Here is a 15665-nt window from a genome sequence, read left to right on the forward strand (position 1 = left end):
CATTAATTATAAACCATAAAACAAACTTTAGAAGTTATTTAGTTTCTTTTTCCGAAGTACATATTGGCTTTTTTTTTTTTTCATTGTGTTAAAATCGCACTAATTTTCTTCAAATAATTATTTTGATGTAAGACTATTTCTTTTCAGATATTACGTTAATAAATAATTTGTTTTATTTTATTTTGAATAATGCATCGCTTGCAGCCCAATTAGTTGCCAAAAGAGAATCTGAGAACTAATTAAAAATACAAAAGAGATTTTTCCCCTTTTTCATTTTAAGTGAAAATTAAATGCACGAGAATAATTTGCTTTAAAATGCAAACGATTTCATTCCGCATAAATATTTTTTTTTAAATTTTTCTCTGTTGAATCAGATTAATTTACAGATTTTAATAAGAATAAGAATATACTAATTTTAATAATTTTCTTTACAGAACAAGGTTGTGAACGTGGATGATACAAAAGTGAAACTACAGGTAAGTTTTTTTTATATTTTCTTTTTAGTGAAAATGACTCCTTTATTTGACTTATTGATATTTCCTTAAAACACAAAGTTTGTTTAGAGAATAATTGAAATACTTAAATTATACAAGATTAATTGGAAAATAAATCTGAATTAAAATTAATTATTTGATATTCCTTTTGCATTGAAATTATTTATTGGAATATTATTGGCATCAAAAAGATTTTAATTTAATTTGTAATTAAAATTTTTTTAAATAAATAAATAACTTTCTGTTCGCTATTTTGTATTTAATGTTTAGCATTAATATGAGGAAATATCACTGAAAAGGTTAATTCCTTTAGAAATCAAACTCCTTTTAATATTTAACATTAAATTCAAAGGCGCGAAAAGCAATGAATTAAATAAATGTTTCTATTAAATGGGAAAGGAATCAATATAAATTCCTTTATATGGATTTTATTATATTTTTAAATTTATTTTTATTTTTAAGAACTTAAAGATTTTATATAGCCTTCATTCTTGTTTTAATGAATGATAAATTTTGTATTAAAATATCCAATTTCACTTTTTTATTAGCTATTTATAATAATTATGAAATACATTTTTTGTTCTTATCAGTAATCAGGAAACAAATCAATATAAATTGTTCTATATTTATTTTATTTTATTTTTAAATGTATTTTTATTTTGAAGACTTTAAAGATTTTATACAGACTTAATTCGTGTTCTGATGAATACTCAAATTTTGTATTAAAATATTCATTTTGATTTGTTATTAGCATTTTTCTTTTTAATACTTGTGAAATACAATTTTTGCTCTTTTGAATATAAATTTATCAGTATTCTAAAAAGTTTTTTCTAACTTTAACACTTTTTTTCACGAGCTGCTTTCTAGATCGGTGAATTTGATTAATTATGAATTGCAGACCATAATTTATGTATAAAATTAATATTCAAGGATTATTTGTTTTGAAACTGGAAATATAATCGTTATTTTTGTTTTTTCAGTTTTTATTTAATAATTCTATTAGCATTTAATTATTGACTTTATTATCAATTGGAAACTGTATTATATTTTATTTTTCAAATTGATTTTTTACGGTTAAATTTAGCTTTAATGGGGTTTTTTTTCTTATTATTCATTTCTTTTAATATTATGATAAAATAAAAATAATCCCATTTCATTTGTATCAACTTTGTTCAGAAATCAAAATGTATTTGAAATATTCAAACTTTATGAAAATAGCGAATGAGAAACAAGACTTAAAAACTGTGTATAAGTTTCTCATATTGATAAATATTATTATTTATCTCATTTTTATTTTTTTATCTTATCATTATTGGCTTGTTTCTTATTTTAAAATTAATTTCAATAATTGCATATAATTTTCTTATATTGATAATAATTATTATTTATCTTATTTTTACTTACTTTTTTTATTATTTGTTTATTCCTTCTTTTTAATTTATTTCTTTTTCAAAACAGATATGGGATACAGCCGGGCAGGAGAGATTCCGAAGCGTGACACATGCGTATTACAGAGATGCTCATGGTGAGTTGTGATTTGATGCCATTTGATTTCTTTAAATAAACGTATGCAAAGTATTATGAAAGAATTTTTTTAAATATAAGCTTTATTCCCCGTATTTAATATCATAAAATTTAACTGCTTGAAAAATCCGTGAATTTATTGATTGGTATCTTTAAACAAATAAAATAATTTGGAGTTTAGCTTAATATTCTCGTTTATTTCCATTAAAAATAAATAATTCTTAAATAATTTTTCTTAATATTTTTTTCTTATGTTTGTATGATTTTGTGTATAATTAATTACATACTGATTTACCTTCATCTCTTTTATAAAAATAAGAGCTGTTGTCTTTTTTGAAATGAAACTTTAGGGATATTTTATCATGATTTCTTCATTTATATTATGCGACAAAAATTATATACAACTGTGTTTAAACAATAGATCATATAAAGCGTGCTGTCATTTTTCACGTGACAACTGCAAGATTTGCGAAAAATCCTTGGCGTAGGCGTAGGATATACTATGTGTCGCATAAGGATTAACGTACTTAATTTCATCATTATGTGTTTCTCATCTAATATAACCTTACTTCAAATTCGACTTAAAACAATAAGATATACCATCGTATCATGGCTGAAGACAAGTACAATCACATAATGTGAGAAATAACTTTTTACTCATAATATATTAGACATGACTCCACCCCAGTGATTATATTGCAGTTTTAAAGGAATGTCTGAGAGTGGTGTAAACATTGAATTGTGCTATCTTAAAACTTATAATCTGATGCTAAGTCATCCATTGACGTTAGAATTCAATACAAAAAATTAGTGGCTAATCCACAAATATCTCAAATGGTCTAGGAATTTAAATTGATCCGTATTAAAACACATTTCTCTAGATGAAAACGATTTTAAAATCAAATAATAAAAGAGGCAACACAATTAAGGTGTTTAATTCATTAATAATCATAAATGTATGGAAAAATCATTCATAAGATTCATTTTAAATGATTAAATGATATTATTTGCAAATTACATTAGTTTGTAATGCATTCATAAAAAAAATGTTCTCAAAATACATTAAAAAATTTGAATAAATTTATCCCTTGCATCCATCCAGCTAACTATCAGATAAATATCTGAAAAGTTCTGCAATTTTAAATTTAATGCTTATATGATAAAAATTAGTTACATTTTACAGTCGCATCGTGGACTGAATCATTTTTCTATTCTTTCGTGAATATTTAATAAGTTTAGTTAATATGTACTTTTCTTGTTAAATTAATTATTTAAAAGCTTAGAAATTTTCAACTTGTTTTTAGAGTTAATATGAATCATATAACAGCAAGTTTCTTCATATTTTATATTTAAAATTTCTTTTAAAGCATCTATTAGATATATTCTTTTTAGGAAAAAAATTGAAGTATAAATTCTTAAACAAAAATTTATTATTACGAAAAACGTTTACATTCTCTCTTATCCTAGAAGTAATAAAGAATGTTCTTTATCTCAAAACTTCTACGGCAGTTATTCGAAAATTTCTTTAATCCTCGAGAGACATTTTCTCATCGTTTTTCATGTCTGTTCAATAACAAAAGCAGACGATTCGGATGCCTAAACATGAAGATATCTCTTTTTAAAAATCGTTTGCACAAATGAGATGGAATTCCTTCTTCTTTTTTTTTCTCTCCTTCGAAAATAAAGAATTGAAGTCGCGTGATTAAAATGATTTCGAAAGAAAATCGATTTGAAAATACATGGTATTATATCGCTTTAATAAGTTGCACTTGAACAGATATTAATCCTTCTTTCTATTTCTTGTAAATATTCTCCCATTTTGAGAATCTCAATTATGTTTTGTGTTATAGAAAATCGTATTCTTAATAATAGAGCAAAATTAAAATTTGTTCTTGCTGCGATCCGCTATTTCTAATAAACCGTTTTCCTCCAAGAGAATATGAATACTTGAAAACTCTGAGTAATCTAATTTCAAATAGAAGTAAGAAAAAGTAAAATGAATTTTTGAAATTAAAAAAATAATCAAAGTGTTTTTGAAAAATAAGCGAATACCTGTTAAACTAATATAAAATTACAATAAAGGCTGTAGATAAGTTGAAGAAATTTATACCATAAACAAGAGCTACTATAAAATTCTGATAATGATTTCAATCTTCAATAAATTAATTTATTTCTTTAAAACTACAGATTGCGAAGGATTTAATTTATATTAATATTATTCGCATACAATGCTTCGCAACAATTTCATTTTATTACTAATTTCGTATCTAACAAATTGATAAAGAATGTGGCATCATAGCACAGCGTATGATAACAGGAATATAGACATTAGAATACACGAAATGTTATATTTGTCTTGATTGATCCTTTGTTTATGTAAAACTATTCGTCTTTAGACGAATGTTTTTCACTATTTGGTTAAATAACTTTTTTTTACGAGAGATATTTACAAACTTAGTATATTGCTTGATTAAGAATTAAAATTTTAAAGAAGTTATACTATAATATGTTTAAATTGAAAGAATATTAAATAATCCTTGAATATTTCAAGTAAAGTAATTACATTTTTACGAAAACGATTTTTTGTATATGAAAAATGTATGCTTGTGTATTTTAGATTCGTCTTATGCAAAAGATAACATTTATCAAAGTTTGCAGGATAATACTGAATTATAAATATATTTATGGTGAAACAACTAAGGATAATCTGTTTTGAAAGTGGCCGAAAATATTAATAAAAACATTATTTAAATTTTTTAATAACCAAAAATAAAAGTCAGCAAATTCCATACCGCAATTATTAGAACTTATTTTGCAGAGATACTTATCACAGTACAATTTCATAAATGGTATTTATTTTAAGTTTCTTAGTTCACAAGGCAAAGTTCTTATTTCTTCTACTATTATGTGTGATCATTTTATTTTAATTATCTTATATTTTTCGATATCTGTTGAATACTTCAATCAAACTCCAATAACTAGATTCGTGATTTTTTTGGTTAGTGATTTTAATTAATTTATTTTTTGATATCATAAAGAGATCAGATGTCTTCGGTTAGTTGACACTTTCTTGATTCACCATTCCTATTAAATCCCTCACATAATTTCAACATTTAGAAATTAGAAATGTAAAAGGAAAAGAAAAATTATTTTTGATTGGTTTGTTTGCTAGAAAGGTCATTTTAATTATTTTTTTTTCTATGGTATTAATAACTCTTTAGCATGCAATAATAGTTTTTTATCTTAACAGAAATCTATTCAATTATTACTTTTCCCATTTGGAATATAATTCGAACGAATGAATCTGATGAAAGATTTATATTTGCTTTCTCAAAGAGCTGACTTGACACACACGGCATAAAAAAAATATATTTCTTTTTCCATTCACATTTATTTGCTTTGCTCATTTTGTTTTTGCATTCATAAATTTTTTCATCACTTTGTATTTCTATCAAGTATAAATAACATGTTTTAAAATCTAAATTTCAAAGATCGCGTTTTGTGTTGCTTCTTTTGTAAATTAATTAGATTTCATTTCCATTTGAGTGAAGAAAATTACACTAATTAATCTGATATTTTTTTAGAACATTGTTAACTTTTTTTTAAATATATTAATTTAGTGCCAGTTTACTGGGTTTAGCAAAACTGATTTTAAATAATGAGTTGAAAATCGTTTCCTTTGAAGTAAAGTTTCCAAAAAAATAATTCACTTTGTATTTGATATTTTTTTCTTTCATAATTAATGTACTGCAGCAACTTTTTTATGTTTCTCTCAATTAAAATTTATGTTGTTTTTCTGTTAAAAATTATCACCGTTAAACAAATTAGGCTAAAAAACAAAAGTGTATGACGTAGAAATAAACGAAATAAACTAAAACTTTATATATGTATGAGTTATTATAACGAAAACTATCCTGATATATGAAAATGTAACTATCATACCGTTTACAAGAATGGAATAAAATTTTGGTCCAAGGTATTTTAAGGTATTAGTTCAAGAATTATACTAGAAACAACAGTTAAGCTGTTTTAAATGTCTAACAGTTACACTTAGTTACTTGCTGTTAACAGTTCAAGTTAAGTCCTTGCTGCTTAACAAATACTCTTAACTGTAAAGAGTCACAAAATTTCAAAATTTTCAAATAGCAACACCAAACCTTTTTTTATTGGAATGTGTTGACCATATAAAAAAACAATAAAAAGTGTTGGAACAGTACCTGCAACAGGAAAATCACCAACGCTAGACAGACTAAGAAGAAAAGTGAAAATAAGCAATAACAGCAGAGAAAAAACAGAAAAAAAGCATTTTGTCACACATTTTCTACTTGATATGTTTCAGCCATGATGACACTTTGCATTGCGACAGATGGTGCCTAGAACCAAAGCACCTGTCATGCCGAAATAAATCTGTTGAATTTCACGTCTCTGTTAGGCACATCACAGTTATTTTTTATTTTTTTCTTAGTCTGTCCAGCGCTAGTGATTTTCGAGCAGCAGATATCGTTCCAAAGTTATTTATTGTTTTTTTTTTTGCTTGTTTGTTTGTTTTTTTGCTATGGAGAACACATTCCCTTAAAAAAAGTTGGTGTTGTCATTTGAAAATTTTGAAATTTGGTCATTGTACCCATAAATGTTTGAACTTAACTGTTGTTTTTCATATGATTCTTGAGTGCATACCTTAAAATACTTTGAACCAAAGCTTGAATTTTATTTGGGTTGAATATGCAAACATCCCAGTATCACCTACTAAATTCAGAACTTAACCTGCACTGCTGAAAGTAGTATGTGTAAAGTCATTGGCACATACCACGTTAGGAGAGAATAGTTGGACCCTCCTCCAACATGAGGAGAAAGAAGCATTAATCATGATTGGGATTGTAGGGATTGTCTGCCATTGTAGTTTCTTTGAATATGCCAGGAAGTCAGTCGATTCGTTTTCCCCGTTTGTGTCGTTCAAATGATTCTCTACTCAGATTCCCTGTGTAATAAAGTTTTCGTCATGGTTAAACCGTTGGTTTAAACCATGACGAAAACTTATGTTTTTATTTATATAGATTTCATTATTGCATATTTATTACTCATTTTAAAACTTACTTAAAATTTACTTAAGTATTAAAGTTTGGTTAGCTAGTTCAAACACAGTTCTATTCCAGTGCTATTAAAAACGATATATTTCGATTTGCTCGAATAAATCTATTCAAAGAGATTAATTTTACGACATAATTTGATTTCGTATGAAAATGAATCAACCAGCTCAATTCCAGCAGCAAATGCGCGGAAAAATAGGAAAAATAGTTGAAAAATGAAATGAAAAGCAGTAAAAATAATTTTAAAAAATAAACTATACTCATGAAACGCACGCTATGATACCTCCATTCCAACGCAGTTCCACACGAAATACTTAAATCAAAAATAAATAAATAAATCGAGGTGTATGAAAATTCAATTTAATAATGCGATTGGAAATATTGAAATGGAATCGCAAAATATGCAAAATTTTATGCGACTGTTTCGCTTTCAACAGATGGCTCTGTTTTTAAAAAGCATACTTTTACCTGTCTCAAGCGTGACATTTACGTGATAAATATGTAAAAACAGATGCATATTCAAATGCTGCATTACGTCAAAATTTCAAAGCATTCGGTGAAGAAATTTCGAAGATTTAAGATTTTGAACAAAAAATTTTATATCACGAAAATGATATGAAATGAATCACTTAAGTGACATGAAGAACTCATTTTGAATGCCGATTCAAAGATAAAAGAATGCTAATAAACCTTTTTATGGAAGATATCTAATTAAACTAAAATTAATAGATTGAATTGGCCTAAAATAATTTTAATAAACTAAATCAATAATGAAATATTTTACTCTCACATTAAAAAGTAAAAATAGCGAAATGGAATTTAAATAAATAAATAAATATAAAAGGAAAATAGGCGAAATTTTATATAAAGATTAGCAGACAAACAAATAATCGCTTTACCGCTTTGTTATAAATTTTGTTATGCAGCCATTATTAATTTTATCCTTTTCAAAATAACTTATATTTTAAACACGTTGTAATTAAAATACTAAAAATTAAATATATATAAAATTTTATATTTTAAACCACTTATTTTTACATTTTCAAAAATATTATCAAATTTAAAGAAGACTCTACAAAGTAGAAGGATAAAAAAATGTTATTAGTAAAAATATTTGATTATTCAGAACAGAAAAATGAGGAATTCTATGAAATTTATTTGCTTTCCGTTTATTGTACCAAATAAATCATTTCACAGATATGTATATTCTTCAATGTAAAACAAAAAGAAATTCCTTCTTTGAATTAAGCTTTCATTTTATTTTATTTATTTATTTATTTGGCAGTCGAAATTATTATAAAGCAAAGTCCACTTTTAACACTACCTTTTTAAGTTTCTGCCTGTAGCAATATCCAATTTTATTTTCGAACCAAATAATTTTATCACTTGGCCTTTCATACTATCTTTTTTGTGTTTATTGATTTATTTAGTCACTGTTATAACTTATTAGCATTTCATTATTCAGTCGCATTATTATTGATAGCATGCGAATATCTGTCCAGTATTTTTTATATGGTGATTCATTCTTTGTAATTTTATTCTTTATAAAAGAAATTGCTACTTGATTAGAATATATGATGCTTTCGACCTTGTTCCATTTGAGATATAATTAAACTAAATTACATAAGGAAAAGAAACTTTCTTCATATCATACTTTGCAGCATTCACAATTTTCTTTGAGTATTCCTGCATTTCATATAATTTCCCTGATATATATGTAAACACAATATTGCATAGCCCATCTTCCTAATGCCAAAAAAAAAAAAAAAAATGAAAATACTATTTGTTTTAACTAACATATTTAAAAAAATCTTATAAATGTCATAAAGTGTTTTTCTTATATCATTTCTATTTAATAACAAGATGACAAGAATTTGTAATAATGCTTCCCTACTCAGCAAGTATCTTTGTTTGAAAGATAGTTTTACAGATAATAGAAATGACTGTTAAACGGATGCCGAATCAATGGCCTCAGCGATCATTTGGCATCTTGGCGACGAGTTTGGCAACTTTAGGGGCAAAAATGAAAGACACAGAATAATCGAGAATCTCAGAGATAGTTCCATTAAGACTCGAGGCTGGCATTTGTTCTAGAAATTTAGAAGCTATGAAAACTCGAGAAACGGAGTCGGTCAGTAGTGAATAATGAGTTGAGTCAAGACGAGAGTAGTTAAATGAAGACTGTTTGGGGTTTTGATCTCCAGTGAGTTCTCTCTGAACGCTTTTTGCTGCTGCTGCTGTTTTTGTTGTTTAGTAGCGATTTGCTATTGTATGCTGCTGTTTACTTCAAGTGCTGTTTTTGTGAAATCATCGGCTGGGTTTGCTAATGTGTATTCGTGTTTTCGTGTAGAATAAAGCATTGTTGAAAGCGGACCTTTTGAACTTTCCGCCTTACGCCCACTAAACGGATTCCCCTAACAAAATGCTTAAGAAGCTTATCTATGGACCGCGTGAGTTAAGTAGGTTTCTCAAGCTACGAGTTTTTCTTTAGTTGAGGACTGTTGGCCCAAACTATTTGATAGGGGAGGAGGTCCAAATTATCTGTTAATTGGAAGAAATGCATGTTATTTGTGCAAATGAGATATTATATTTCTTATCGTATTGCTTAACAAAGAAACGCATAACAAAAATAAGGCTTTAAGTAAGCAGTGTTTTTCCTCGACCTCTTTCCTTGTGTTAAATATCCATCATTTTAATACAATACGCCATGAAGAAGAAAAATTCAGGGACGCCAAAACAGCAATTTATAGCCAAGTATGGAATGCCCGAATCTATCTTATAAAATTGTGGAAAACATAAATCAGTCCCTTTTTGCGCATGCGCTGTCTTACTGGACGTCTGGGCGAGTGTAAACCCATCTTTACACTTTCTAATATGTCCCATTCAACAATTACTAGATTTTAACGATGAACCTCCAAATATTTACATTTTTCTAAAGATATTTTTCTGGATATGAAATTTAAAACAAGAATATTTTGAATCTGATATAAACTAACAAAAAAATTACTTTTCAAAATATTCTAGAATGTAAATCTCCCAAAGTACTTCTTTTTATTTGAGTCAACAAAAGTGGAAGAGAAAATATGTTTGGAATGTAGATGGGATCCCAGTTTCTAGAATATTTCTTATTATGCTTTTCCAAACTTTTGCTTTACACATTTATGATATTTTAAATAAAGGAAAACCTTACTCTTGCATTTTTCTCGCCCAAATCTCCCCATATATTTTTGAAACAACTATTTTTGTCTTTTGTTTCTTTGTAAACGGTACTGACGAAATCATAGTACAGAACTTCTTTATTAGTTACATTGTTTACATAGTTCATTTCTTTATTATTATAAAAGTTAAATTTGTTTTTAAAAATTCCTCACGTGTTTTGATATCAAAATTATACATGTAGCTCGATGGCTTTCGTTTTCTCATACATACGATACTAATAAATAATATTACTGTCAAAAAATTCGAGGTCGAAACTGCTAGGAATTATCCAATTTTAAACTTCTTTTTTGAGTCCGAAAAACAAACTTGTCGAATCTTCTATATCTGTGTTTCTGTAGACACATTTTTCAAGAATTCAATAAGCGACAAATATGAAATGTGGGAAGTTATCTTCTCGCCAAATTTATAAAGGTTTTTATTAAATTCAGAATTTGATATAAAACCGATGACATTGAGTATAAAGAAATATAAAAAAAAACGAACTCATTAGGAAAAAAAATTCCCTCAACAAATTCTGAAATGCTTGGTACAAACATCAAAGTGTTTTGAAACAACTGATCTTAATGTGTATGATTTTTTTAAATCCAAAATATATTCTATAGGTTTCTTGTCAATGGTATTTATAATGGGAATTCTCAACTTAAAACTAATACTTCTTCGTAATACATATAAAATTCGTCGCAATAATATTGTTACTTTGAGAAATTTTGGTTTTAATTTTAAGGTATGTTCACATGAGGTCATTTACTGCACGCAGTAATTGTTTTTCTGCTGTTTTTTCGGTATTGTACCAGTATGAACAAATTGAGAATAACATTATCGAGAAAATGGCAAATAGTAGTCAAGATGAAACAACTATATGCTACAGTCCCATTGGGGTCACGTGATCTTCCGGAGGTAGGCGTGGTCCTCTATCGCCCAGCAATAATTGGCCTTGAGTGAACACTGCTTTAGTTATTGGCGTCTCTTTTGGAAGCAGCAGTAAGGCATTTTTATGCACTTTGCTTTATTTTATTTGTCTTTTTTTTTCTATATTTTTCCAAATTTTGGTATATTGACTCTTTTTTTATTATTTTACCATGGTTATTTGTGTAAATTTCCATCATTTTAAAACAATAAGCAGTGAAAGAGAAAAATTCAGGTACGCCAAAGCGGCCATTTATAGCTAAGCATGTAATGCCTGAATCTATCGTATTAAATTGTGGCAAACATGAAGCAGTCCTTTCCTGTGCAGTCACTGCCTACTGGCCGAGTTTAAATCCGGCAAAAGAGTAAAAGGATCACTTGTTCCGTTTTGAATCTCTGTGTTCAATGAGCAAATAAAGCAGGATATTATAAGTTTCAAGATTATATATTTTGTAACTCCCTCCTTCTTTGACAAAAAATTTCTTTTTCCCTCCTTTCGTTACAGACGAAGCTGGCTTATTCTATTATGAATTCAATATTATATTATGTTTCTTTAATTCAGTTAGCTACACAAAAAATGAGTTAACCAAGATGAAAATAAGATGGCAAGCCAAAAACGATGTTTCCGCCCATAGAAAAAATATTAGACAAATTATTATTATTTCTTCGCCGAGAACTGCTATAGTATATTCTAAACTTCCTTTTCGAAATAGTAACGCTCCTTTTCAGTATAAGTGAAATTAAGGCTGAAACATCCAAGTAACCGTGTTAGCAGTTACTCGTCGTACTAGTCTAAGGAATCTTGCGTAAATGTCTTAATGGTTTTTAATTGTTTTAATAGTTCTTAATAGTTTATTTTTTGCGTAGATATCTTAATAATAACTTATCTTTTCTATTTTGTACATACATTTGGCTGAGTGTTTCATTTCAACACCCAAAAAGAGACAAAAATATGTTTACATGGTTGGTGAAAAAGGTAAATGCTCTAAACGATCATTAGTGCATGGGTGCAATGGTGATGAATTAATATCGAAAATTAACAAAATTCAAGTTAATATCAAAAATTAATGGATTTCCATCAATATTATTAATGAATATCTACGCGTTTTATAATATTTTTAGCAATTTATTGAATGCCAAATCTATTAATTAAAACACGGCAATATTTATTTTTGCTCTCTAACAGTCAACATCTCTAAATATAGTTATTTGCAATTGTAAAGTGATTCCAGATACTTGAGAAAGACTTTATTTTTATTCTCTCGTTACATTCTGTATGGACAAGGATATCTTAGAGATCATTAATTTTAAAGCAGACGGGATTCGTTTACGGTGTCGAAGCACTCTAAACTCTCTGTTCAAGTATCTCGGTTGTTCTTCTGATAATGAACACTTTGCATAATGAGAGAGTCGTAAGGAGTGAAGCTCTCTTACTGAATCCTCTTAATGTTAAAGAAAGTAAAATAAGAACTGATTTATGCATTAGTTAAAGTATTAGAACTGGAGGAAGTTTAGAATTATAGTTTACAGTACAAGCATACATTAATGATTCCATTTGTATTAAAATTCCGTATCTCTCGATTATTTTGGAAAATAATTCCTTTGGAAAATTTGTAAATTATTTCGAGTGCAAGTGTACCGAGTGTCAGAAAAGGTTAAAATAATTAATATTTCTTAAAATGCTCAAATAATAACAATTTCTATCTCACTTTTAGCATATACTCTCATTATCTCGTTTATCTCATTTATAAAATATATAATAGTGCATAAAAAGCAGTTGAATTTCTGCTAATTCTCTAACCCCAGGCTATAAATTAAAAGACGAAAAAAAGGGTACCTACTTTAAATTTCTCTACTTAAAATTGCCATCTACTTTCTGTTACTATTTACCTATAATTAGCAGAGTGCATACGTATGTCACGTGATTCTTATAACAAAATTAAGTCTTAATTCATTTAAGTTTTTGTCCAATCAATTTTATTTCATGCATGCGAGTTTCAAAGTGAAGGAAAGATCACTGACAACTTTTCAAAGTCAAAAATGAATTAAAATATCAATAAATTAAAAATTAAGCAATTTTGAATGATATATTCCGAAAATTATTTTTAAGAAAGATTTTTGCACAATCTTTAATGAATCAAAAAATTAGCACTTCAGTCACTCCAATTTCATCCTTGTACAATATTCTCTGAATTTAATAAATTTTTGAAACTAATTTTATAAACCATGAGTAACAACTTTCTTTGACTGTTGTGAGAATACTTCATTTTATCGAATAATCTGTAGTGTGTCTTTTGTCAGTGTTAAAATAGTAATTAAAAAAAAATTGCTTTTAAGTAAAAAATGAATTTTCATTTCCGTATTTAATTCATAATATATGCGTCTTTCATTATGCAGACCGATTAAATTTTCTTTTTTAAACCTTGTTTATCAAAATTATTTTAATTTCTTTTGTTTCGATATCAAATGACTTAATTTTGACTAACGCGTAAAATGCAATAGACATATTTGATATATAATTCTTCCTACTCTTATTTTTTTTTTTTTTTTTTTTTTTTTTTGCTCGTGCTCATCGAATAAAATTCTGCTTCATTTTATAAATTTTTATTACATTTTGCTACATTTTCTTTAATAGATTTCACACTCATCCTTTCTAAAAGGACATTTCTTTTAATTTTTCATTTTAATTTCAGAATTCGAGTCTATTTTTAATTTATATCTAAAATCCAAGTATTTTATTCTTGCTGATAACGACCTGCGACATCGTTTTTATTGTTTCATGTTGAAAAAAGTAAATAATATTCTTTTGAGATATTTAACATGTTTTACTTCTGCATTTATAAACTACATATCTATCATACTATCTTTATGATTTAAATTAAAAAGTATTAAATGATAAAGACAAAATTTTACGCCATGTTTATATGTCTAAACGTTTATATTATGTTCCTAATATATAGTTCGCTCTAAAACAAATTTTCATTGTTCTATCAGTATTACGTTTTACTTTCCGGTTGCATTTCATTGATTTTTTTTTTATATCTGTAAACCAATCTGTTATTATGCTAACTAAATTCTGAAGCATATTCGGTACGAACTCTATTGCTTTACTTTCATGATCAGGTTTGCACACAATGAATCTTCAAATAATTTTTCATCTTTTTTTCTGCTTTTGAATTAAAGTTCACATTTTTAAAGGAATGAATAAACTATAATGAACAGATACATGAGTGCGTGGAAGTGAATAAGCTCAAGAAATCTTAAATCTGAAAAAGGAATTTCTGAGAGCATGAGAAGTTATTCATTGACGTGAGATAAAATCAACATTTCTGGACAGGCTTTGGCACAGAGAAAGTACCTGGAAGGTCATCCAGTTCGATATTTAAATCATGTACTTTGTAGAATGTTCACCGTCTATCAGAGAGTCCCGAGTGCTATTGCTTCCGATTATAGTTGCATGTATGAAAATCAAATGCAATTCCTTACATAATTTTATCGCCACAAATCCTACAAGTCATGATGCCTACGAAATTGCAATTGGCAGGCAATTATTTCTTTGATATACCATCTTTGGTATAATTTGCACTTTTTGTTGATGTTCTATTTGGCTTTCTGCAAATATTCACTTAAAAATAAAAATCTTTATTTGAAAAGCAAGTTTAGGAAGATGAAACCCATTTTTGCTCAAATTTCAATACTTGGAAATTAATATTTTTCGACCTTATGAATCAAAAAAGCTGAAATTATTAATACATATATTTTATATTAACAATTTAACAGCCAAGAAAACCAGTATTCTAAATAGATGTTTTTTTAAAAACAAAAGCGATTTTAAAAGCGATAGTGTGCAATGATTACGAGTGATTTGAAATATTTATATGTAAAAGCAACATCAAAGTAATGCCTTTGACTATATTGTACGAAATAATTAATATAATTTATTTTTTGCCGAAAGTAAAAATAATATTCTTTTTGAAGATGAAGAATTTCAATGGCTCAAATTTAATCATTTCTTTAAAAGCCGATATAAGATGTTTATACTAACCCAAATTGTAGTTTTTTTTTTAAATTGATATTTGATTTTTAGACCATAATGGTGTTTAATAAATATATTTCATCATTTTGAGAACTCTTTTATTTCTTCTTTTCAAACTTTTATAACCCTTTGAGGCGAACTATTCTTTAAATTTTAAACTCAAACAAAAAAAAAAATGCTGATGACCTATTTAGTCCTATAGGAATACAAAAATTAAATTTCGCGAAGAATGTACTTATTGATTTGATTTTGGGGATGTTCCACTGTGCCGTTAAAGCTCTGAAGAGTGCGAATAAGCGAGCATTGCAGTGAAGCAAGAAAATGAGAAAAATCTCAAGATTTTGATTTAAAGAACATTAAAATACACTTGTGTAGCAGATTTAGCATGATCGAAGGTGG

The 15665-nt window shown here is 27.1% G+C and overlaps 1 protein-coding gene across 5 annotated transcripts in view; it reads left to right on the plus strand.

The window, feature by feature from the left end:
* LOC129975255 (ras-related protein Rab-37-like) overlaps window positions 1-15665 on the plus strand; it is a 356952-nt gene that overhangs the window by 224279 nt on the left and 117008 nt on the right. For all 5 annotated transcript variants that reach the window (XM_056088302.1, XM_056088299.1, XM_056088303.1 and 2 more), the window contains 2 exons: window positions 435-476; window positions 1953-2019. In XM_056088302.1, the coding sequence (XP_055944277.1) occupies window positions 435-476; window positions 1953-2019 (109 nt within the window). The remainder of the gene's footprint in view (window positions 1-434; window positions 477-1952; window positions 2020-15665) is intronic.

This window comes from Argiope bruennichi, chromosome 7, assembly GCF_947563725.1.
Source record: "Argiope bruennichi chromosome 7, qqArgBrue1.1, whole genome shotgun sequence".
Classification (NCBI taxonomy): Eukaryota; Metazoa; Arthropoda; class Arachnida; order Araneae; family Araneidae; genus Argiope; species Argiope bruennichi.